Raw genomic sequence first — 25,463 nt, 5'->3', positions numbered from 1 at the left:
GACCATTTTGAGCCAACGACAAGGTTATCAAAACAAATGTGAATCGATAAATCTAATTTACTTTACTTGCCTATATAGTATTTTATATGTAGAATATGCCCATATATATTTCATAGCCCCAATGCACAAATGAATTTAAATAAACAAATTCTGGCTAAGATAATAACATAAGGCAGTTTGCGTACACCGCCATTAAGTTGGCCACTTGTGGCTCCATTTCCAAAATTTTTGCCTAATGCCAATTTGTTCATTATACAGAGCGTTGGCTGTTTTCTTGTTTTCTTTCTTATTTTTTGTTTTCTTGTCTGCTGTTGGGCTAGTTGTTTTTTTTTTTTAAATAGAACTTAAACAATAATAAAAATCGTGTTGTTTATTTATTCAACGTAAAATTTTATGCGCCCAAAGCAAGAAAATTTATGCCCAATGTCTTGGACTTCATTTGGTTTTCAATTTAAATGTGTTTTGTCGTTGTGGTCAACATAGAGCCCAAGCTGGGAAATTGTTAATATATAAATAAATGCATATTTATGTATGTAAATATATTTACGGGTAATTTCAGGCCACATTAATTGGACATTGGCTGCGGTTTATGAGTTATTTTAATTATTGCCTCACATTGATATGGCCGCCGCAGCCGCCGCTGCATGCCTCAAAAAAATGACTGACAGTCGTTAGTGCATCATGAGTTATTGCTGCATTTTTATCTATTTTTGTCTTTCGGTGCTTTTTATTGTATTTTAATTTATTTACTTGTAGATAAACCGCGCGGGGTGCGACAATTCAGAGGGGTGAATAATTATTTGATTCAAAGGGTTAGTCAGTGCCAAAAAAAAAAATGAATTGTTGATGTATTTACTGCGACACTTTTTACCTTCAATGTTGTTCAACACGTCGTATACTCAATTTCCGTGCTTACATGACGCAGAGAAGAATGGACAAAGGGGGTGGGAAAGGAACTTGTGTCTTAAAGTGAAATGCATTTAAATTCAATTAATTATGCGACACGTCGTCCATTAGGCGACAGTTGCTGTGAATTATCAATAATCTCAACTAATCTCGCCTGACAGCCGCTACTGCTGTCTTGCTTTTGGCAATCGTTTGAATCTATCTCTCTTTGTCTTGCTCTCTTCCTCTCACACACACATACGTATATATATGTACACATGTCTGGTATATTGTCATCCATTGAGTAGTGTTTCTACATTTACATTTTGCCCGCAGGTACCAAAGAGCATACATTTGCCTTTGACGAGTCTCAGCAGTGCGCCGCGCGTGTTGATGTGCAGCGCCTCCGTGGGCACTGAAGCTTCTGTAACATTGCAACTAAGAGATGCAAACAGCAGCACTGGTGGCAGCAGCAGCAACAGCATCAGTAGTACAACAACTAAAACAGCAACAGCAACAACATCAACATCTGCTGCAACAGCAACAGTATCTTCATCATCATCCCAACCAGCAGTATCATCAACAGCGCCAGCGCCAACGTCATCATCATCATCATCCTCGTCAGCATCATCTTCCCCTAGCAGCAGCAGTAACAGTCAGCAAACTCAAACCAATGGCGTCACAGCGCCAGCCACGTCGTCGTCGTCGTCAGCAACATCAACGACAACGTCGGCATTAGAGAATGCATTGACCATTGGCTATCCGGATCCGGAAATGTTGGCAGATGTTTTGGGCACCATACAGACAGCTTGTAAGTAGACCAACCAACCAAATGCAAGAGGCATAGCCTATATGTACACACATTGAGAAATGCTTTGTCTAAATAGAACAACGGCATACAGATCTATTATCCAGGGTCGCAATCATACAGCAAATTGTTTCAATTTCATTAGCGTATACGAAAGATGAATTGCCAAACATATCTAATAATTTCTGGTAAACTGAAATCTAATGGCAATTCAATTTTCTTTCAACTCATTACAGCCCTCAAGAACAACAACAATATTAACAGCACCAGCAGCAGTAACAGTAGCAGTAACAATAATACAGTGACAGGAGCAACATTAAGCAATAGTCTTGGAAAGTCAAGCAATGGCAATCATTTAAGTAATCCCAACAAGATAACCATTACCAGACGGAGTGTGCAAACGGTCAGCACATCAACCAACACGAATTCCACTGGCAATAGCAATAGCAACATCAGCAGCAGCACCGGCAACAGCAACGGCAGTAGTGGCAAAACCAATACTAGCTATATTAAAAACTGTTTGATACGCAGCAGCAGTTGCAGCAACACGGCCACAAATGTCACGACTCTGGCACAGATTATGAGCAATAGCAGTACCAGCAGTGCAGCCAGTTTACTTAATCAGCATAATAACAATAGCAACTGTAGCAATAGCAGTAACTTTAGCAACGCCTCATCGGTTGGCAGCAGCATTAGCATTGGCAGCAACAGCAGCAGCAACAGCAACGACAGCAACAGCAGCAGCGGCGGTGGACATAGTTTGAGTTTTAAGAGCAATGGTAGACATGTTCCTGGCAGCAGCAGCAACAGCAGCAACAATAGCAACAGCATTGGCGGGCTAACCGCATCGTCAGTATCCGCAAATACCACATCAACAACTGGCATTGGCATCGTCAGTGTTGAGGCCCCGAAAAAGAATCGCCCCAAATTATCCTCACCAACACGCCACGGACCGCAACAGTGCCAGGTGCGTACCATAGCCGCATCATTATATTTGAAAATTTCACATATCTATACATACCTACATACAAACATATCTACATATAAGTACGTTTGGTTTGTGGTCTCTATGTGGTCTAATCGCTAATTTATTGCTGGCTGCCGCTATTGAGCCGCGGCCATGTCAGAATCATGTCAAAAGAGACTCAGGCCACAAACAAAAAAAAAAAAAAGTGGCGACTGCCGAATGTCGAGTGCGGAGTGCCGTGCAATATTTATAAACAGACATTAAGGTCGTCCCGGACGACTGGTCGAATGGCAGGTACAACGTCAATAGCGAATCCAAAGTGGCTCGTACTCGTAAAAAGCCAGACACCGAATTACCACTTAGAACTAATATTATGGCCGTAGTCGGTTGTGTATTTTTTGTTCTGGTGCACGGCGCTAATTGAGCAAAGAGATCACGTCTAGTTAGCTGCAGATGGGCGCCTATAACGTAGGTGGATTCATCTGTTTATGACATGAAAGGGAAAACATAGTTTATTACTATTTAGTTTCTTGGCGAAGAATTTATTACAAATCTAATGGAAAGTAAATCTTGTCCAATTTTGATGAAACATTACAAGAAGTAAATCTTCTCTACACTATATAAGTTCGAGCAACCCTCGCATTAGAAATGCTGCACGTTTGGCTTATTGCCAATTAAACTGACAGCCGCTCAAAGTCGCTACGAATTTCAGAACAAGTCTCTAGAAAGAGAAAGAAAAGTGAATTTGATGATGAAATGTTTGGTATAAAACAAGGTATTGCAGGTGTTTCATGAAACTTTGAATCTAAGATTTCATGTGATTCATTAAGAGATTACGCATGCGACATGTGGTCCATGTAAAATATTCCCCACATGGCTCCATAGAGACAGAAAGAGAGAGACAAAATTGACGCGACATTTTGGCCATCGATGACGCCCAATACTTGATGCTAATTACATTTCACATGATTCTTATACATTTTTTCCTTTTTGTAGATTTGCTGCAAAATCTTTGGAAATGCTTCGGCGTTGGCCAAGCACAAACTGACGCACAGCGACGAACGGAAATACATTTGCGCGCTCTGCTCTAAGGCATTCAAGCGGCAAGATCACTTGTAAGTAAATGAAGCATAAATCACTAAATCCACCCACTGTCCACCAACTCACATTGGTATGTGTATGTTCTCTCTTTAATGTTCAGAAACGGACACATGATGACTCATAGGAATAAGAAACCTTACGAATGTAAGGCAGATGGCTGTGGAAAATCCTACTGTGATGCTCGCTCATTGAGACGTCATTCGGAGAATCATCATACTGGATCTGGCACGTCCACAACCAGCACTAGCACCAACACCAGCAATATCAGTCAATCTCTCTCGCCCATCGCCAGTTCGAGTGGAGCCAGCTGCAGTAGCAGCAGCAGCAGTAGCAATAGCAGCAACAGCAGCATGGGCGTTGGCATGACAATGGGCGTGGCAACTAGTACACTTAGCCTGTCACCGGCCACAGCCAGCGGAGATGCCAGCTCTCCAGATGGTGCCACCTGTATACGCACTTACATTTCCACCGGCAGCTCTGTGGTCGATGCAGCTACAGGCATCGCCCTTTCCGAGGAGCAAATCAAGGCCATGAACTTGCCGATTAAGACCGGAGTGACGCTTCTCTCGCCCACCACATCGACATCCTCGATTGCCTCGTCCAGCGCTTCATCATCAACGTCGTCGTCGTCATTGGCATTAGTGTCGGCATCCTCGACAACAGCCATGTCTCCATCCTCGGGACCGGGCACACTAATTGCCAGTTCGCCAACCATTACCCTTGCTGATGGCAGTAGTCTAGAGGGAGAGGGTCTGACACGCGAACAACTGGATCTCATTAGCAAGATAATGCAACAGACAAAGCAAACGAGTGCCCAGGTGACTGTGTCCTCGCCCACCAGCATTAGCTCCTACAAAATCAATACAAACTCAGCGCCAACACAATCCAGGCCACGCACTTGGAACATGCAATTGGTGGGTTTTATGATTAGCAATTTAGATGGATCACCTGATTTCATTGTTTTTTACTCTTAGCTCAACAATTCGCAGAATGTCACTGTCACCGTTGAGGATGGTACAGATTTGGTTCCTTCATCATCATCCTCCTCCAGTTCGCCCGTTGAGGTTAAAGAGGAGGAACTCAGTCCGCAGCTGGTGGCGGCCATCAATCCGCATCTGTTGAATATTGTCAAGCTGGACAAGCCAGTCGAGTGCAATTTGTGTCACCGAAAGTTCAAAAACATACCTGCCCTCAATGGGCATATGCGTTTGCATGGCGGCTACTTTAAAAAGGATGCCGAAAGCAAACGCAACGAGAAAAAGGATTCTAATGGACCGCCACTGCAGACAGCCAGTATTGGGGTACGAGCCCTGATCGAGGAGAAGATTATAAGCAAGCGCAAGGATATAAATAAGGTAAATCAAAGCACACACAAATGAAATTCTCATTGCATCCGTTCACCTCTTTTGACAGGGTTCGTTTGTGGTCCCCGCCCCGCCAAATAGTAATTGCGCTACAACTACATTGAGACGTTCGATCAGTGATCTGGAGAGTTTTCTCAATCCCAAGAGTAATGCGAACAGTATAAATAATGCCACGCCCACCACTACAACCGTTTTGCCAGCTGCCACCACAATTAAGAGCAGCAATGGTCTGAGTATACAACAAATTGGACTGCCGCAGAGTATTGAGATCTTCAGCGGTGGCCAGAAGCAATCGAAAACGTTAAATCTAGGCGGTGGTAGCAATACGATAACCATAACCACCAACAATGTGCCCACCACAACCACAATGAGTGCGTTGACAGCTCTGAAAGCTGGCGGCACATTCAGCGGAGTATCAGCGTCGACATCCACCAATACGGATCCGAAGGATTCCACTTTGATTGAGCTACTTAAGAGAGGGACACGCATTGCGGTGACTTCAAAGAAATCATCCCAAACATCCCACACACAAATGCAGGCCCAGATGCAGACACAAACTGTTGGCGGCCCTTTAGGCGGTGTGGGGACTGTTACCGAACTGACAGGAATCGGTTCAAATAGTCGCCAGATTATCACCAACAATAATCGCACTGTGATCATACCATCCGACGTCCAAGTTGTATCCACCAAGAGCAAACTGAACACCCTTTCGAGTCTTGTGAGGGCCAGCAGCAACATTGGGGGCGGAAACACTATAGGCAATGGCACCAACAACATTTCATGTCCAACTAATAGCATTTCCCTACCGGATGGTACACCATTGTCTTTGACAATTGCTCCCAACCAAGAGGGCACAAGCACTTTGACAGGAGCCCCAACTGGCGGTGTTATTACCAGCGGAGGTAATGGTGTCTACACTGTGACTTATACCAGCGATGGAACCGATCTCTTCGATGATGCCGAAGTCTATAATGTTACCGACACAGAGATGCTCCTGCAGACAGTTGATACCATGGAGTTGCTCAATAACGATGAGGATGAGGACGAAGATGCCCAGATGAAGAGCGAACATTCCGAAGAGTTTGCCCTACTCAGCGAGGCCGGCGATAGTGCGCATACGCAGCTGGTCAAGCTGGAGGCAGACAATACAAATAATGGGACAACAACCACAACAACAACAACGGCGCTGCCCACCTTCCAGCAATTCCATTCCAAGGAGCTAATCATGCAGAATAGCTCACAGATCCAAGCCATAGCCAGCATGCGTGTTGGCAGTGTTCTGACATCGCCGATACACTCACCATTGGCCTATCCCACACCACCGTCTAGCCATGAGAATATGGCCCAATCTTCGCCGTTCATAGAGGATGCAGCTGCCCAGTTTGTGGATGCTACACACACTTTCTTTGGCGATAAAACGGACTTTTCGCACATCTATTTCAAGACCGACGATGGCCAAGAGACCCATGAGCAACTGAGTGCCAACGACAATGAAAAGATTCTCAAGTTGAAATCTGTGCTGGAGGAGAGCAGTTTTGATCCATCGATTAAAGTAGAAGATCTACTGAATGGCACCGAAGATGATACCGAGTGTGATTTGCGTGAATTCGCCGAGACGAATCTCTCGTTTCTTGACGAGGATCAAGAGTTTCTCAATGATTCGCGTAATGCCACCTCGCCCCTCTCTGAGTCGTTTTTCACCAGCGGCATTGGTTCAGCAGAGGATGTAAAGCAAGTGTTGCGTGAGGTGTTGCCCGATGAGAATATGCAATTGCAATTGTCAAGCGAGCAACAGGGTGAGAATATTATCGATCTCTACTATTTGCCTGGCTTGGCTCTTCAATCGCAGATGATGCCCAATTCCGAGGATCCATTGTTGTCGTCGTCACCGCGTGAATTTGGACAGCAGCGACAATTGGGATTACAGCAGCAGCAGCAAACAGCAGTTGATCCACAACTCTATGAGCAGCCGAATGAATCACAACAACAACAACAGCAGCAACAATCACAATTACAGCCACAATTACAACAAGAACAGCAGCAACAACATCAAGAACAACAACAACAACAGCAGCAGCAACAACAACAGCAACAACTATTACTTCCTCAGCAAACGGATTTCATTATGCCCTTGGTTAGTGGTCAAAATTTTGCTCCTGTTGCCAATCAACCGCAATTTTTGGATACCAATCAACAGTCAATGACCCTGAATAGTATCCTGCAACCATTGCTCTATTGCGGTAATTCCGTCAATGGCAATGGCAATGATTCCATGCTAGTAACAGACTGCCAAACGAATGCATCACAGCCACAAAACGGCCTGGAGGCAAGTCTGCTCTTCACCTGCGGCTCCACAACTATTGTCAACAACAACATTAACACCAACAATAACACCAGCAACAGTATGAGCAACTGTAATTCCACTCTGGGCAGAACTCTATTGGGCACACTGCCACCCACATTAATGCCAGCACCACTTCCACCAGGCGTATCAAACTTACAGCCCTTGTCGAACCAAACGAATTCCATACTAAAACGTCGCCTACGCTCGAACGTATCGCAGGAAACACACAAATTCTCCAAATTCCATACCCTTTCACCGCATCGTTCCAAGTTGCGGAAACCATCGCGTACCCATTATACACCGGCACCCATGCTCAATCCGGACCGTAAGGGAACCGGACTCTATTGCAATGTTCGCAAGCAAATGGGTCAGAATTCGATGTTTGATGGATTCGACGATGATTTCGGTGATCCGGTGGGCTTAGTTGATTTCTCTGACGAGTCAAAGGTGAATTTGGGCTCAACATATCAGGCTCAGATACCCGCCTGTAAGCCATTCGAGGAGGCGGCCCACGATACACTTGGTGCTGAAATGATGTGGGATCCCGATATACAGGAAGACGAGAAAATACTAATGCGCTATATAGATCTGAGTAAATCATCAGCCGTTCCCATGGGCAGTCATTCCGAGGAGGTTGCTCTGCAAACTTTACTCAAATCGAAGGGAAATTCGGCAGCGGCTGTCCTCATTCTGCTTCAGACGCAGTCCAATGCATTCCAAATGAAATGGACAGCCATCGAGTTGGAGCGTTTTCTGCGTGGTCTGGAAAAGCATGGCAAGAATTTTGGCAAAATTGCCAATGAGGTAAGTGACTGCAATTAACTGAGCAACGAAAGAAGTCCTGTATCATTTTCCTACTCCTTTAAGCTTGTCACCAAAACATCTGGCGATTGTGTGCAAATGTATTATTTCTGGAAGAAACTCTGCGTCGATTATAAAGTGTCACATTTGAAAATGGAACCGGTTGCCCATAGCACACCAGCCATAGAGAAGCCCTATGTATGCGAAATAGCTGATTGTTCGGCGGTAAGTTTTTATTCGCCTTTTTTTTGCATGATTGCATTGATTTAACTAACAATTCGAAATATGTATATGTACATACATACAATATGGAACACGGCAACACATAATACCTTACCACTGGCCCATCTCTCTCTCTCTCTCTCTCTCCCACACTCTCTCTTTACTTTCTTTCTTGTACCATATTCATAATGGCATCAAAAAACAAAACGAAAAACAAAAACAAAATTTCCCCGCCTGTGTGCAAAAATATTGTAGAGCTTTACTTCGAAAGCGGCGCTGCACGGTCATGTACGCATACACGCTTATGGTCGCAACAACAACAACAACAATAGCAACAACAACAGCAACAACAACAACAACAACAACAGTAACCAGCATGCCACAGCAAATGTAAATGTAAATGCAAATGCAAATTGCAACAACAACAACAATAGCAATTCAACTTACGCATGCGCGCCTCAAACAGCCAACAATGCAACTGCAACACCAGCAGCAACATCCACAGCAACATCTGCAGCAACAACAGCAACAGCATTTTCTAACAGCAACAATAATTCAAATACAGCCAATGCCAATGCAACAGCGTCCACACCAACATCCAAGTCAGATACCGGCAATAATACCAACGCCAGCGGCAACACCAAGGACGGTGAATTCCCCTGCAAGGTGTGCGGCAAGTAAGATTCCCCCAAGACAACTTTATTCCAAAACCAAAAACACAAAAAACCAAAAACGTAAAATACAAAATTATTGGAAAAAGCAATTCAATTAACATTCGATTTTCGATCAATGAATTCGTGCTCGTATTGACTTGAGTTGAGACCGTAAAGCACGCTATATCGTAACTTAAATGACATTATATCCCATTTGAATAGCGTAAAACTGAACGAGTATTTGGTTATTATTATCGTTGCTTTATTAATTAACCATTTTGTTTTTCAAAAATGTTTTTCTGTTCACTTTGATTTCATACTTTGGACATTTCTCGTTCACACACTTTCTAATCACAATCTATTTTCTATACTTGCTATCTATCTATCTATCTATCTATATTGAGTTTGTAGTCTTTCTAACTCTAGAGTTTTTCTCAATTTTCGATTACAACAAACATTTCACAATTCTTTGCCATTTAGTTTAGAGAATTTCTGTTTCTTTTCTCTCTTTTGATTTGTTTTTGAATCATCAAAGCGATATTAATTGTTGTTATTGTTGTTGTATTGTATTGTTCCATGATGGCAATCCCCACAAATCAAATCCAATTAAATCAAATACAAATCGAAAACAAAAATCAAATAAAATGAAATTGCAATTTTAAAGCGACGAGTCACAGCTCGCAAATAGAAGCAATCGTAACTGATATCATCAGCACGGCAAACTTGCTATGAAAGAGCCAAAACTAAGCAAGCCAAGCAAACGCTGGCCAAATCTTCGGTAAGTACACTTAAAAACGAAACATTATTATCGTTTTTTATTCCGATTATGTTCATTCAATATTTTGTTTTTGTTCATTTTCGTTTTAACAATTTACGTTTTGATCTTTAATTTCTAAGTGGCGTTTCGTTTTCTTTTTGTTGTTTTCCAAATTTTTGCTCATTTTTGATGTCTTATTTATTCCCAATTGATTTCTTGTACATTTTTATACCCCCCACCAAAAAAAAAAAAAAAACTCTGCGCTAAATGACCAATTTGTATTTAATCTATTGTAAATATAATTCACAAAAATCAATTGGATGAGGGGCAAAACCAAATTTCAATGTCTCAATTCTATTACACACTCTACAAACATATATACACATATGAAAGCAGCTTGCTTTAGACGTGATCCAGAGAATTGGCCAATAAACATATACATAAGATAATCACCTGATCATATATAACAAATCTGATCGCATCTGATCACAACTGAAGTTCAGCAGCAATTAAAGCGCACAGACAAATAAAATTAAACTCTAAATTCCTCTATATATGTAATTTATGTATGTATATTATTTGTTCTCTTATGTATCAACTTATTTCACCTTCACACACACACAATCACACTCACACTTACACACATTTATGTTTCTCCAACAACAACAAAGAAAATCAGCTCTCTATGTTCTATAGTTAATAACAAAAGCAATTTTAACTCCTCACAAGGCTAAGTAAGAAACCTAATCTAGATCAAAAATAAAAAATGAAAATAATTAAACCAAAAAAGTCTGATCAAAATTATATATACAAAATTTTTGCATGATACTCTATCTAACTGCCAAATGTAGATCTGTCCATCTATACTGCATGTCCTTTGATAAATATCTCTCTTTCAGTATATCTTCCTCCTTTATCTTTGGTGTTCTTTTAATAAATCTAGATGTCTATTCTATATACCGTACATATTTAGCATATTTACTTACTTAGTTTTAGTTAGCTTAACGAATTCCAGTTAATCATATATTCTAATCAGTCACGTTTTGCTCTGCTTTCTTCTCCCCTCTCTCTCTCTCTCTCTCTTCCTGTCTGTATTCTTTCAGAGTCTTCAATAAGGTCAAGAGTCGTAGTGCTCATATGAAAACGCATCGTGTACAGGAGCAGGATAATCAATCAGCCAATACTAAACAGCAACAGTTGAATCCAATTCCAGTAGCAGCCACAGCATCCGCATCCGCATCGGCATTGATTACGGCATCCGCATCTGCATCCGCATCGGCAACCATAGCGATTATCACAACATCGTCGTCATAGACATGGATATAGAAAATTTGATTTGAAATTTGATTGACAATCGCGTTAAGCAAGCAGCCAAGCATTGTTTACCACATTTAGAATTTAATAATATATAGTAAAAAAAAAAAGGAAACCCATGAAATTTGGCCATTAAAACAAATGAAGAAGCCAAAAGTGAAAATTATATGTATGTATCGTAAATATATGAATAATAACCTTGATGTTAAATAGATTAACTACATAAGCCAGTCGTAGTTAAAGACATGCAGAAATTCTCCATAAGCCAAATGTCACTTCCATACCCAATTACCTTCTCTCTCTCTCTTTCTCTGTCTCTACCCCCACCCACAACAAAACTTTCTCTCACTCTCACTCTTTCTCTTTATCTGTCTATCTCTAAAAACTTTCTCAGTAGTTGAAATACATGCTATTTAGTTATAAGTCTAGCCATATATTGATAAAAGTTCAAATTGAATTGTTATTAACTCAACTCTATTGTAGGCAAGTGCAATATTTATATTAAAATAATATGTATATGTATACCTACCGTATTTTTATAGTAGGCGTTTATTCAGCTTCTCTCGAACTGTAGGTTAAACAAACAGAAAACAGAAAACAAAAACAACTCTATACTCTAAACTTAAAAGCCAAAAAACCAAAAACCAAAAACCAAATTAAAAAATGATATGAAAAGTGAAAGTGAATGGAGAAAACTATAGCTAAAGCTAAATCCAAATTTATGATAGCGCATATTTACTGTTAACTACAAGTTTTTCTACTCAAACAAATGAATACTCGTAAAAAAAAAAAAACACACACTACACTGATACTTTACTAGAACGATAAATGTCTAGATTGTAAGAGAATCTCTATATATATACTATATATATATATATATATTCATATATGCGATATATGATTGTTGTTCTAGTTTTAAACAAAAACAACTCCAAGTAGTTGAAATTTTACTTACAATTAGAAATACTCACTAACAAAAAAAAACCCCTAAAACAATTGTACTTGCTATTTATGATAATGTTTAATGATCATGATCTGGGTCAAATGAAAAAAAAAAAACCGAAAAATCTAGTGAAATCAAGTGATATTGAGTGAGATCAAAAACGATTTTAGCTAAACAAAAAGTAAAAAAAAAACAGACACACAGACACATACACAAACAATTAAACCCAAATTGTAAAAGCAAAAATAAACAAAATTAAGGAAATTTTAACTTTTAATGCCTAAAGTTCTTAATGAGTAAGTTGTGAGTGTAAATACATTTAATTATGTGTAATTATTAAAGATAAACAATCTATAATGTTAAGGAAAAAAAGTTTACTTTTAAATTTCTCCACAATGCAAAAAAAAAAGACATTAATTTATTTCATATATAAGTATAGAAAGAACTCCCCCCCAAGAATTAAGCAAAGGGGCGTGTCCAAAGGCCTCACTTGCACACACATACCTACACACACACACACACACACGCACGCACGCACACACACAGAGATTGTTTTATATAGGAGACAGACATATTATGTATAGTTAATAATAATTTAATGGTACAACAAAGTATATTCTGCCAGTAATATTGAACAACAACAACAACAAGAATCACACGTTTTCCATTTGGACAGTGAGCTAATGTACTACAAAGAAAACCAAAAACAAAAAATAATTGATCGATTTGATTAAACGTTCTCGAGCCGACGGTTAAGAGAGTTATATATGTACATATATTATAACTAATAAACTGTAGTTTACAACAACAACTTTAAAAAAGAAAGAATCCAAAGAAATACAAATATAATTAATCTAAATAATTATATGTATGTATTCGTATTAGTTAATAGCAGAATGAAATATGAAGAAGAAAATAAGAGAATTCCTTCCTCCTCCTAACAGAGAAGCAAACGAAAGAAACAAAAACCAAACTATTAGCAATTTTCATGGTTGTAATTTGCTAGTTGTGTGTGCTTAACTCAATTTACAATTTACAATTTAGAATATTGTAAATAACAAACTCATGTAACGACTTAAAGTTACCGAAACCAGTCCCTGATAATGAAATACTCAAGCTAAATATTAACAAAAAGTAGATACAAACAACTAAGATACATCTAAATAGAGATACATTTGTTCTTGGTCGCACGCTGTTCTCCCTCTTAGTCTCTCTCTATCTCTCTCTCTAGAGTTAGTTACAGATTTAGTTGACAAACAGAAATAGCATAATTACATACACAAATCAATGGCTATGTAATTTGATTTGATATTTTTTGGTGTTTTACAATAGATACATATATGAGTGTAGGCAGGATAAAGGAAACTTCAAAAAATTATATTACTACATATACTAACCCACCCAAAAACAGTTTGCACTTGCACCTTCAGAAACCGTTTCGTTGTGGGAACCCACCAAAGCGATTTAAAGACTTTTTTACATACAACAAACTACTCAAAACTACAAATGTAGTAATCCCTCTTTCTCTATATTTGTTCTGTATGCATTTTCTTTAGCACATTGGATTTCTCCTGATTTTCATCGGAAGTGTTCTATGTTCTATGCAAAAACTAAGGCCTTCAAAGTGTACATTTTAAGTATTATGAAATAGAGTCTCAAACAGAAAATGAATGTTTAAATCGACTAAGTGAATGTTAAATTTAGCCAAAAATTAGTTTAAGAACTTTCTGTGTGTGTGTGTCTGTGTAAGAATGTACATGGTTCAATATATATATAAATGTGTATGTGTGTGTGTGTGTGTATGTACTTTGTTTCCTAAAGACAAAACAAAAAACAAACAAACAAACAAACAAACGACAAAATGAAGCTACTCTTCAAAAAGGCAAATAAATTATTTGTTTCTTTTTTTACAATTATTATTATTATTATTTAGATATGTATATTTATTTTGAATTTAAGTTTTTAAGTTTATGTACCTTATTTGTTGTGTTTACTGTGCCAAATCGTTTATCGGTTCGCAAATTAAATGATTTCTCATCTGTTTTTCTTACCAAACAAAATAAAGAAAACAAATTCTTGTTGCCTTTTTATTTTAATCACTTGTGTGTGCTTATATAGTAAATTTAATAAAAAAAAAAGTATAAACAAAAAAAAAATACAAGAAACCAAATCCAACTCAAACAAAGTAGATACGACAATCGTTGAAATTTATCTATTATTTTCCATATACAATTACTTTGAATTACTTTCTTTTCGATTCCAAAAAAGAAAAAAGAAAAAAGTTGAATAGAAACTCAGAGGCTCCATAACTCTTATTTGAATACTCTGCGTTGTGATTGCTCATTAAGTGTATAACATATTTATACGATTAATGATGACAACAAGAAACAAAAATACTTATACATACTTAAATAAATGTGTATATAATTCATTCTAAACAGACCCAGTGCTCATATGGCAAGTGTCTCACCGTCTACAACAAAGCAAAAGTATTTCAAAACTCAAATTATAAAAACGGATTCAATATAGAATTCCAAACTCAAATAAAGTGCATACAAAAGTCGGTGTGTGTAAATGTCCGTATCTCAGCAGCAGTTCAAATCGAAACAGAAAATCTAATTTCCAACTGAAGTACTTCAAAATACAATATAACAAATAACAAATGCGGAAAACCTTTTAAATATTGAAAACGATTGATAATAGCTATTAGACATATCAATTTTGTTTAAAAATCAAGCTAATACTAAAAAAGCAAACACCATAATAGATATAAGTTGCATATTGCAGATTGACATGCATGCATATATAGAAGCGTATCTGTACTATATATCTGCATACATACATATATCTGTATATATCGGAGCATGTCTGCATTACATTCCTCTTTAGACAAGTAAGTAAAGGACATCTAAAGCGACATCAGCAATGCAAATATTTAGTTTAGGGGATGGGGTATATCTCGAGCATTCAGACTGACAAACTAATGGACCTGCAGTCCAGTTGAGATGCCAAGAGAAGAAGCCCATCTACAGGAGGGCGACTGTGCCCTTCCCCCTCCCCACTAAACGACTTTACCGCTAAAGTATTAAAGTGAATAGGATGGTAAGGGTCAGAATTTAGGCATATTTGTAATAATAATCTGTTTCGACCCTTTATCAAATTGAATGTGTATTGTGTTATAATTAAGTACGATATATAAAAAAAGATAAAGATATATGTATATCTATACTATACAACTACACAAACTCTCAGATGTAAGTTTTAACTGTATAATGCAAAACAAATGAGCAAACTTTTATAGAAAAAAACACAAAACAGCAAAAAAATGAAAAATGAAACTAAGAAAAACTGTTACTTTATGGCATTTAGTTGAGATGATGCTATAACCATAACCTCTTGTTGATCGTAAATTGTATTTAGCTAAGTAAGTTCTACCTACCTAACTCACCACATAATACAGAATAATGCATGCATTATTAAATGATAAATTAAAATTAATTATAATATTCTAAAAAAAAAAGTAAAAGTATATATATACATATATATAAATGTGAACGTAAATGTTTTCATGGTTGTAAACTGATGATCAAAAATAGGTTAAAAAAGAAAACGAAAACACTCTAAAAAAAAAGAGAACTCGAAAAAGAAGAAAATTTCACATACAATTCTTTGAAAATGTTTTTTATACTTTTTTGTTTCGTTTCTTCTGTTTGTTTGCATGTTTTTTGTTTGACTTTAATTATTTTATTAACCTACTTTGAACGGATAGTCTTTCTTTCAATTAAAACTCACTAACACACTTTCGAGAACTAAACGAAACGAAACAAAAACACAGAAAACATAAACGAAAAATGCAAAAAAAAGCCAAAAACTACTTACAAAACATATTTAAATGAATCATGAATATTCCCTCCAAAATAATTTTTAAAATTATGTATTTGCTATAAATCGAAAGTCGAAATTAGTAAGCTTTTGGCTCTGATCTCTGGAAATGTATGTATATGACATGATATACAAATGTATTCATGGCAAAGGAAACGTTTTATCTATCGTACGATACATATATACGAAAGGATTGATAAGGACGAACCGACGGATTGAGCATTGTATGTATTTAGCCATGATGTTACCAGTTACATTAAACATAATTATGATTACAATGATTATTGTGTATTGGCATTGTATGTGTATGTGTAAAATGAATGTATTTACATAGATAAAAAACAAAACAAAAACCAAAAGCAAAATGATAAACTCTAAAGGCAAAAAATGAAAGAAAAAAAACCAAAAAACCAAAAAAAAAAAAAAAAAACTGTGGCGCACTCTTGCCCATTATAAATTGTAGTCAATTCTTCAAACGCATTAGGTTAAGTGAAAGCAAAAGTATAAATGAAATATCGTACAGATGATGATGATAACGATGACGATGATGATATATGGACACTATTTTCTAAACGTATTACAACAATAATTTATTGATTTGTTGGTAATTTTATACATACTTATATATACTTATATATACATATATATACATATTATATACACGGTTACTTTGGTTAGCTAGCAAAAACGACAACGACAACAACGACAACTTAGGTAGCGCTGAGGTAGTTAAACACTTTATGAATGTTGTACCCGAAACCAAAAAAACAAAAACAAAAAAACAGAAAAACAAAAACAAAACCCAAACAAAAATGCCCACGCCCCCTTTTTTGAGAAGAAAACCTAGAAAAAGAAACACCATTAGCGAGAGCACCCTGTACAGACACGTAATTTGAATTGAACCCAGCTGCACCACAATGACAACAACAACCAGATGATAAAGAATCTATGGCATCTTGAGTTTGGGCCAGGCCAGGTTTTGTGTTGTCTTGTCTACCAAGTTAGTTAGGTCCGCGTCCCTTACATTCTATCCTTTAAAGAAACACACACACACACACACTGTCTCTCTCTTTCTCTCAGTCACCTCACTCACTCTCTATGAATCTCATCTCTGTTGGATTTGTTGTACTCTGCCATTTTTTGGTGTGATATTCTATTGGTTGTGGCGGTTGAGTTTTTGCAACCGTTTTACAAATTGTTGCAATTTCTACTTGAATCGTATAAAATCATTAAAAGAAATAAAAACTAAATGATTTTGATTTCCTGTTGTTGTTTTAGTTATACTTAATTATGTATACTTGTACTTATTACTTAACATATGTATTACTTAATTACACACATACAGACATAAATACATACATACATACATGCAATGTAATGGAATTTTTTGTATGCGTTTTTACTTACTAACTGTAACTAATTGCAAGAACTTTGTTAACTATTTTAGTCCATACATACGTACATACATACTTTTAGGTTTAAGCACTTGTAATTTAATCGAAAATCATTTGAACAAAAAACAAAACAAACCTTAATGAAAATGAACTAAACTTAAAAAAAGAAAACAAACAAAAAATGAGAAAAAAACAAAACACAAATGAAAATAAAGATGTGGTCGTAAACAAAAACTATAATTTATGTTGTTTTCTTAATTTCATACTGGAATCCCTAAAGAAACTTAATCAAAGAAGGAATTGGGCAACAATTTAAGAAGAGAGGCTTAAGGTAAGTAAACTCATTTAGCATTCAAATGACTTGAAAATGTTTCGACTCCTCGAAGAAAATGGCTTTTCTGAAGTATCAGAATTTTCACCAAACGGTTCTGCATTTGTTTCAATTTGATTTCAAACTCTGAGGAAGTTCAAAACTTGTGCATATTGATATGACATAATTATCATTGAAAATGTTTTTCTTTTAAAAGTTTTCATATAGCATTGTCACATTCAAAGGAAAGATAAAATAACAAAATTTATGAAAAAAAAAAAAAAAAATTGTTAATTCGAATTTGAAGAAAAAACAGCATTTGAAAACCTTAAATTTATGAGCTTCTCTCTGATTTAGCAAATATTTGGACAGTTTTTCTTTTTATTGGCAAAATCATATTAAAAACTTGTTTGTGGTTTTAAACTTAAAATAAAATTTTTAACATACGGAAGTTTAAATAAAAACTTTTAAGAAGCGAAGAGTTAAAACGTCTTAACAAATTTAAAAAAAAAAAACGCAGTTGATTGTTATTACTTTTAAGTATTATACTTTTTATATTGAAGTGTCACCGTACAATTCTTTAAGTCAAATTGTTTCTTAGCTGTTTTGAAAACTCCAAATTGTATTTTTAGAACGTCACACAGAGAAGCTTATAAGGAATTGAAATCAATAAGCCACTAATGAAAAGCGCTTTAACCAAATCTCTACTCAAATTGTTGCTTGGCGTTTTTGAAAACTCCCAAACTTGGTTTTGAGAATGTCCCATTGAGAAGCTTTTGAGGAAAGCTTTTGCATCAACTGCTTGTGCGATGTGCGCTGCATTACCTTTTGTAACTTCTTTCCACCACCACCACCACCACTACCACCGTCGCTCATTCGGGGAATATTCGTATGTATGTGTAGAAACTTGCTTTTGCTTTGTTGTTGGCTTTTTGTCATTGTCCTTTTGCTTTCGCTTTTCGCACTCGTTTATTTAGTTCAGTGTGTTCAGTTGTGTTTTGGCTTCGTATCCTGTCGCTCTCGTTTTGCGCTTACCTGAGCCACTTTCCAGTTTCCACATTCGAGTGGATTTTGAGCGGCGGCTGCAAACTTAACAAAAACAAACTAACCAAAAAAAGAATTTGCCAATTAACTTGTCTTTCCAAAGCATAACCAAAGAAAAAAACCACAAACAAAAATACAAAAAATACAAAAAGTGTGTGCAAAATATAAGAAATAGAAACGAATTTAATTAGTTTCTACATTCACAACTGCTTCATATTGCTTTAGTGGTTGCGTTCACCCTGTGGTGGCGCTTTTATTGAATATCCTTACTAATCCTGTGCTGTGCTGTGGCACCAAACGGCTTCAAAATTAACTACTCAAAGTATCACCACAACGCTATGTCCTTATCGGCCATAGCCAAGGTAAGTCATTTGAAACAAAAGCCCGCAATCACAATTGGCGCCTTGTTTGCCAGAGAGAAGAAAAAAACACATATATGTACATATAAAAATATAAATATAAAATATATGTGAAAAAATATATGATTTTAAGGAAAAGTCACTCACACCCAATACAATCACTGATTATGGTTTGGGTTTCACTCATACCGTCAGCGTGTAATTTTAGTGGAAAGAATTGCGCAAACTCAAGCTTTTTACCCCTACAAGTCTCGTGTACACCCTGCAGTATACTCGAACAGAGTTGTCAGGTGGCTTGGTTGGTTTTTCGTTTGGAAATGCTTTAACGCTTGGCTAATGAATACTAACTCATAGTTGCTAGTGCAAATACCTGAACCTACGACTATCTAAATAAACCTTAAAGTTAAGTTCAATTGCTACACTTTAATGGGATATTTGGCAACCCTGGGCAAAGGCTTTTAACTCAAACCTCAAATATGCAGAATGGCGCGCTTACTCAAAATGTGAAACAACCCCTAAATATGAAAGCACACCCCTCGCAGAAATATTTTCTGAGCCATTTTTCGCTCGTGCTCGCGCTTCTTCCTCTTGAGCAGGGGTCCAATGTCCTTGGTGCGCTTCCCTGGCCGTGGCGACCGACCGAGGACAACATGTCAACTTGGTTAAGGTTAATGCCCCTAGTCGACCTTGATGTGCGACATACTTCGGGACTCGGTGCCGGCCTTATTCGGCCCGGCCAGGCCTGGCCCGGCCCTCTATATTGGTGGGTTGAGTTGGCTCCTGTCATTTTGGTATGCTTTGCGACATGACTTTCTCATAGGTTCAATGAACTTTTAGGGAACTTATTATGTTTTCCGTGTGGGTGGATTTTAGGCGTCGACATTGTCGATACGTAGGCTCTCTTTTGTCAGGCTGTCGTCCAGTCTGGAGTTTACTGTGTATGTGTATGTATGTTTTAATCTTCTGTATTTGTGTGTGTATGTACATATCATTTTAGGGCTCGTCCTTTATTCCCTGTTGCTCTGCTCTACTCTATTCCTTTCAGTGCTCTGCTCTGCAGCTGTTGTGAACTGCTATTTTTGGTTGTGCTTCCATCAGTGTGTGTATAGCTTTCCTTCTGTCTGCATCATTTGCCATTTGTCTCTAACTGATGAATCATGTGGGTAAAATACTTTAATTCACTGGAAAACTCATTTATCAGTGAAATTTCAATGCAAAAATTATTGCCTGCCTTTTGGCTGTTTTACCAAATCCATAAGCCATAATCAATAACTAAATATCTAAAATATATCTATGTGTATATGTGTATCTATATATCTGATTGTGGCTGCCGCCAGTCAGTCTTTATCACTGAGTATATAAAAACATAAATTCACCAAATGGAAATGTGAAAACCAGTTTAACTAGATGAGAGAATTACAAATGAAACAGTGAAATAAAAAAACAAAAAACCAATTCCAGTGCTTGTTATCAATGGCGGCAACCTGTTTTTGTTTATTTGTATAAATTAGAATAATACATTTATGCAATAGTTCCAAATGAGTGGGTTGAGGCTACATGCCTCTATCATTCGATTGGAAGCTTAGCACGAATAGAGAAGTGTCTAGTCAAAAATGTCTTCTAATGCAAACATTCCCTCTAATTATGTTTCTGATGTACAGCCGATACTTTATTCGTATTGGCGCAGCTCGTGCTCCTGGCGCGTGCGCATTGCCATGAACTTGAAGGAGATACCATACGACATCAAGCCAATTAGTCTGATCAAATCGGGTGGCGAACAGCATTGCAATGAATATCGTGAAGTTAATCCAATGGAGCAGGTGCCAGCTCTCCAAATTGGTAAGTAATAAACTATGGACGCCTTATATGTACATATACCTCATACTCACTTCTTGCGTTTTATATAGATGGGCATACTTTGATTGAATCGGTGGCTATTATGCATTATCTGGAGGAGACCCGTCCCCAGCGTCCTTTGTTGCCACAGGATGTACATAAGCGAGCAAAGGTACGGGAAATTGTCGAGATTATCTGCTCGGGCATACAGCCACTGCAGAATCTGATTGTGCTGATCCATGTGGGTGAGGAGAAGAAGAAAGAATGGGCACAACATTGGATAACACGTGGCTTCAGAGCTGTCGAGAAGGCTCTCTCCACCTCGGCTGGCAAATACTGTGTGGGTGATGAAATCTCTATGGCCGATTGCTGCCTGGTGCCGCAGGTTTTCAATGCCAGAAGGTAGGAATTCACTTTAAGGACAATCTTCCAGAAATTAAATGTTTAAATATGCTTTAGATTCCATGTCGATTTGCGTCCCTATCCAATAATTTTACGCATCGATCGGGAGTTGGAGAGTAATCCAGCTTTTCGAGCTGCCCACCCATCCAATCAGCCGGATTGTCCGCCGGAGCTGCCCAACAAATAGAATTTTCCGACGACAACTGCAAAACGCCGTAAAACGAAAAAGTGAATTGCAGTTTGTAAAGTTCCAATACAAGCAAACATATAATCTATACTGTAACAGTGGAGTTGAGTAGTGAAGAGGATCTTTGATTTGATTCTGGATCTAGATCAGGGGGTAAGACAAACGGAAAATTGGATGCGGATGTGACCAGCTTAGCAGAGATTTGATTATGCAGAAACAGTCGGATGTGATTAAAAAATTTGCTAACAGCATTTAACTATGCATAAATGCATAAAAATACTATCGGTTTAACATGAATAACAAATGAATCAAATTATTATTTGGCATTCAAAAAAAAAAAAAAAAAAAAACAAACGAAAATAAATTCAAAATTATTGAACAAATTCTCAAACATAAATTTCCAACAAAAAAAAAAAAAAAAAAAAAAAAAATATCTTTTCAGTTTTGTCAATGTGAAAATGATCTAAAAGATGTACTCATATATATTTAAATGTAACTTATTTTTATGCATTTTAATTAGGCTAACAAAAACAAAAAAAAAAAAAAAAAAAAAACTTAACAAATTCAAGGTACACTCATGACAACAAGCAAAATTCAATTCAGGGATTAAACAAATACACACACACACACACAAGAAAACCGAACAAAACGAAAAAAAAAACAAAAACAAATCTTTATATACATATATACATATGTATAAACAAATTAATTTAGAAAGCCTACAATAAGAAATCTAATGTCAAAGTTGGACAAACAAACAAAGAAAATTTTTCGAAAAGTACAAAAGAGCACAGTCAACCAAGTGAATAAGTAAGCTATACCAAGAGAGAAACTAAAATATATATATATATATATACAAATATATATAGAATCGAAAGACTCATAAGTAAAGAAAGCAAAACAGATTACTGGGCATACTACATCTAGTCTTAAATGCCCAATTTGCAACCACAAAATAACCAATAACAAATTAATGCACACTAGCTAAATGTCGAGGCGAAACAGAAGAGATGTATATGCACAGTTTTTTAAAAATAAAAAATCCAATATGATAAGCGACTACGGTTTACCAATTTTCACAGATAATACCCTTAGTACTCAAAGCTTGGCTAGGTACAAGTACATCATTTGCATCAATCACATCATTGAATTCAAGATCCACTACCAGGAAAAACAAACGCAAAATATTCATCAAATCCATAATATTGTAACAGTTCCAACTATTATTGACTATTTAATAAATAAACCTCAAACTAAACAGCATTTGAATTTGTGTAGCATACATTTGAGCCCTGTGCATTACAGCTGGTTTTTTAAATTACCTGCGTTAAATCATTTAAAATGCAGCATACTTTTAAGGCTTCCTACAAATCAATGGAACTAGTTCAATATCATTTGCGAGCTTGCAAGAGAGCCAACAGCTGTGTGTCTTATCAATATCATCCCGGAAGAAAAGACGCAAAATCTTTATTTACATCTATATTTACAATTCAATACTTAAGAAAACAATTCTATTAAAAATGGCTGGGTCATTGCGATTGTCCCAAATGTTTACTAAAGGCTTATTAAGGAACTCAGCCATGACCACAACATTGGTGCCAAAGTTAGCCATGTCCAGCAAAGTTTCAACAGCTGCAGCAGCAGCCGAGGACCAAAAGAGGCCTCTACTCTATTCGTTTTGGTCCAGCTCCTGCTCCTGGCGAGTTCGCATTGTCTTGAGTTTAAAGGGCATACCCTTTGATATTAAGGCAATTAGCCTATTTAAAAAGGACGCCATTAATTGTTACACCGATGAGTTCCATCAAATAAATCCCATGCAGAGGGTTCCTTCCCTTGTAATTGGTATGTATGTAGACAATGTTCATTAAAAATTGTGCACCTTATTAAATATTATTCAATTTTAGATGGTTATACATTAAGTGATTCTGTGGCCATAATGCATTATCTGGAGGAAACTCGACCGGAGCATCCACTTTTGCCGGAGAGTCCATATGAACGCGCCAAAGTCCGTGAAATTGTTGAGATCGTTTGCTCCAGCATACAACCACTGCAAAACGTTGGAGTCTTGGATGAAGTGGGCGACAAAGGTAGACTAAAGTGGGCCCAGTTATGGATCCAACGAGGTTTTACGGCTCTCGAGAGTGTCCTTTCCACCACATCGGGCAAATACAGTGTGGGTGATGAAATTACCCTGGCAGATGTGTGCCTTGTGCCTTAATGCCAAAAGGTAGGAATTATTATAGTTACTTGTCCCACTTTTCCATGGCATTACGATTTAAGTATAGCCTTATTCCAATGGTGCCAAGTTATCAAAGTGAATGTAGGCCAATCGACAAGAAAAAGCCAAAAATTTGCAAACATTTCTACAACAATTTGCAGACAAATGAAGACAATGGCAAATTTTGGCAATGTTTGTCAAGCGCTGTTCAAATATAGAGCAAAACTCTTTCGTGCGAACGTATTTACTTCTTGAGATAGTTCTGTACTATAAATAGTGAAACAAGAATTGTGAATTATTATCAGCAATCAAGCAATCAAACCATCAACATGAGATATTCTTGCGTTCTCCTACTCCTGGCAGTTGTTGCCTGTGTCCTGGTCAAGGAATCGAATGCAGCCACAGGGACAAGTGGTTCAGCAACGACAACTACAACCACGTCCGGAACAACAACGACAACCACAACATCATCTACATCGACCTCCTCAACCGCCGCCAGCTCGGGCTCAAGTAGCACCACTACCACCACTACCACAACCGCAAGTCCAAGCTCAAGCTCAACTGCCAGCTCATCGTCCAAAAAATGTTGCTGCAAAAAGTGCAAAAAGGGAAAGAAGGGGAGTTCAAAGGTGTCTTTTAAAGCAGACATAAAGAAGCCTAATAAGAAGACTTCGCGTACCATTAAGAGAAAGAAGGGAAAGAAAGGATGCACCAAGAGCAAGTCCAGCAAATCGGGCAAATCGAGCAAGTCCAGCAAAAAGAGTAAATCAAGCAAAATGTGGTGAGCCATGAGCTCAGGATACAATGATCACAGGTCTAAGACAAACCCGACTATGCCATGGACTACGCGACTAACTTATACAAATATCTTATATTACTAGTATTCAAAATATATATTGTTATTAATTTTTTAATAGAACTAAGGCAAATAAACAACATTAAATGAAAACATTCACACAAAATTGATTTAGTTTCTGAAACTATTATTTACGATGAATACCAAAATGTATAAAAATAATTAAATAATTTAAAATCTTATCTACTTTTATTTCAGATACAAGGTGGACCTGAGACCCTATCCCAATATTGTTCGCTTAAACGATGAATTACTTGGCAATCCAGCATTCAGCTCGAGTCATCCACATAAACAACCTGATTACTCTCCAAAACACGGCTAAACATCACCGGACTGTTTCCAAAAAACATTATATATATTTTTATTAGAATCGTTAAACAAAAATAAATTCCAAAAGCATTTAAAGAACTTTGTTCATTCTTCAATTCTGCTTGAAAATGTTTTTTTCTGTTTAACTAGTCTATGTAAAACTCTCTTTTGTCTCTCTAGTGAAGATTCTTCTTCTAATCTCCACCTAAAGCATATTATAAATTCTGTCACAGAATATAAATAATAAGTTGAGCTCTACCAAAATAAAGATCCGACTAGATAGATTAATTTAGGTAAAAATATTTGAACCAAACGCTAAAATTGATTGAGAAAAACTGTTCGCGGACGAATTTTGAGCTCAACTAAGAGTAATTAAAATATTTAATTAGATTAAACAACTTATAAAAACAAAACAAATGATTGGATTAAAAATTGTAAAGAGGAGCTACAAACAAACTAAAATGAACATTTGACTAAAATAAGCAAATAAGTTTATGAAAATTGCTT

At 37.1% G+C, this 25,463-nt stretch overlaps 2 protein-coding genes and 1 pseudogene across 10 annotated transcripts in view; all 3 read left to right on the top strand.

Annotated features, from left to right (window-relative positions):
• The window catches only part of LOC137581917 (uncharacterized), a 37,306-nt gene extending 19,631 nt beyond the window's left edge, over positions 1-17,675 (top strand). For 3 of the 7 annotated variants that reach the window (XM_068296317.1, XM_068296315.1, XM_068296316.1), the window contains 9 exons: positions 1,222-1,696; positions 1,930-2,660; positions 3,657-3,775; positions 3,862-4,675; positions 4,736-5,116; positions 5,175-8,273; positions 8,337-8,495; positions 8,748-9,169; positions 11,006-17,675. In XM_068296317.1, the coding sequence (XP_068152418.1) occupies positions 1,279-1,696; positions 1,930-2,660; positions 3,657-3,775; positions 3,862-4,675; positions 4,736-5,116; positions 5,175-8,273; positions 8,337-8,495; positions 8,748-9,169; positions 11,006-11,216 (6,354 nt within the window). In that variant the 5' untranslated portion in view covers positions 1,222-1,278 and the 3' untranslated portion in view covers positions 11,217-17,675. Of the gene's footprint in view, positions 1-1,221; positions 1,697-1,929; positions 2,661-3,656; positions 3,776-3,861; positions 4,676-4,735; positions 5,117-5,174; positions 8,274-8,336; positions 8,496-8,747; positions 9,170-9,809; positions 9,924-11,005 lie in introns of all 7 variants that reach the window. The other 4 variants (XR_011033254.1, XR_011033253.1, XR_011033255.1 and 1 more) reach the window with 4 other exon arrangements.
• A 1,087-nt stretch (positions 17,676-18,762) lies between these two features.
• LOC137581812 (probable maleylacetoacetate isomerase 2) lies at positions 18,763-22,831 on the top strand. Of its 3 annotated transcripts, none has more exons than XM_068296149.1 (4): positions 18,763-19,151; positions 20,810-20,987; positions 21,056-21,386; positions 21,444-22,831. In XM_068296149.1, exons 1-4 carry the CDS (start codon positions 19,128-19,130, stop codon positions 21,571-21,573), a joined length of 663 nt encoding a protein of 220 aa, XP_068152250.1. In that variant the 5' UTR covers positions 18,763-19,127; the 3' UTR covers positions 21,574-22,831. The 3 variants fall into 3 exon arrangements, with proteins under 3 accessions (XP_068152250.1, XP_068152251.1, XP_068152249.1); XM_068296150.1 differs by lacking the exon at positions 18,763-19,151 and adding an exon at positions 20,259-20,307; XM_068296148.1 differs by lacking the exon at positions 18,763-19,151 and having other exon boundaries at positions 20,731-20,987.
• A 166-nt stretch (positions 22,832-22,997) lies between these two features.
• On the top strand, positions 22,998-25,055 carry LOC137581914 (probable maleylacetoacetate isomerase 2; annotated as a pseudogene).
• Positions 25,056-25,463: the final 408 nt, after the last annotated feature.

This window comes from Drosophila tropicalis, unplaced genomic scaffold, assembly GCF_018151085.1.
Source record: "Drosophila tropicalis isolate 14030-0801.00 unplaced genomic scaffold, ASM1815108v1 contig_859, whole genome shotgun sequence".
NCBI lineage: Eukaryota > Metazoa > Arthropoda > Insecta > Diptera > Drosophilidae > Drosophila > Drosophila tropicalis.
Note: the sequence above shows the minus strand (reverse complement) of the source record. Positions and strands in the feature narration are given on the sequence as shown.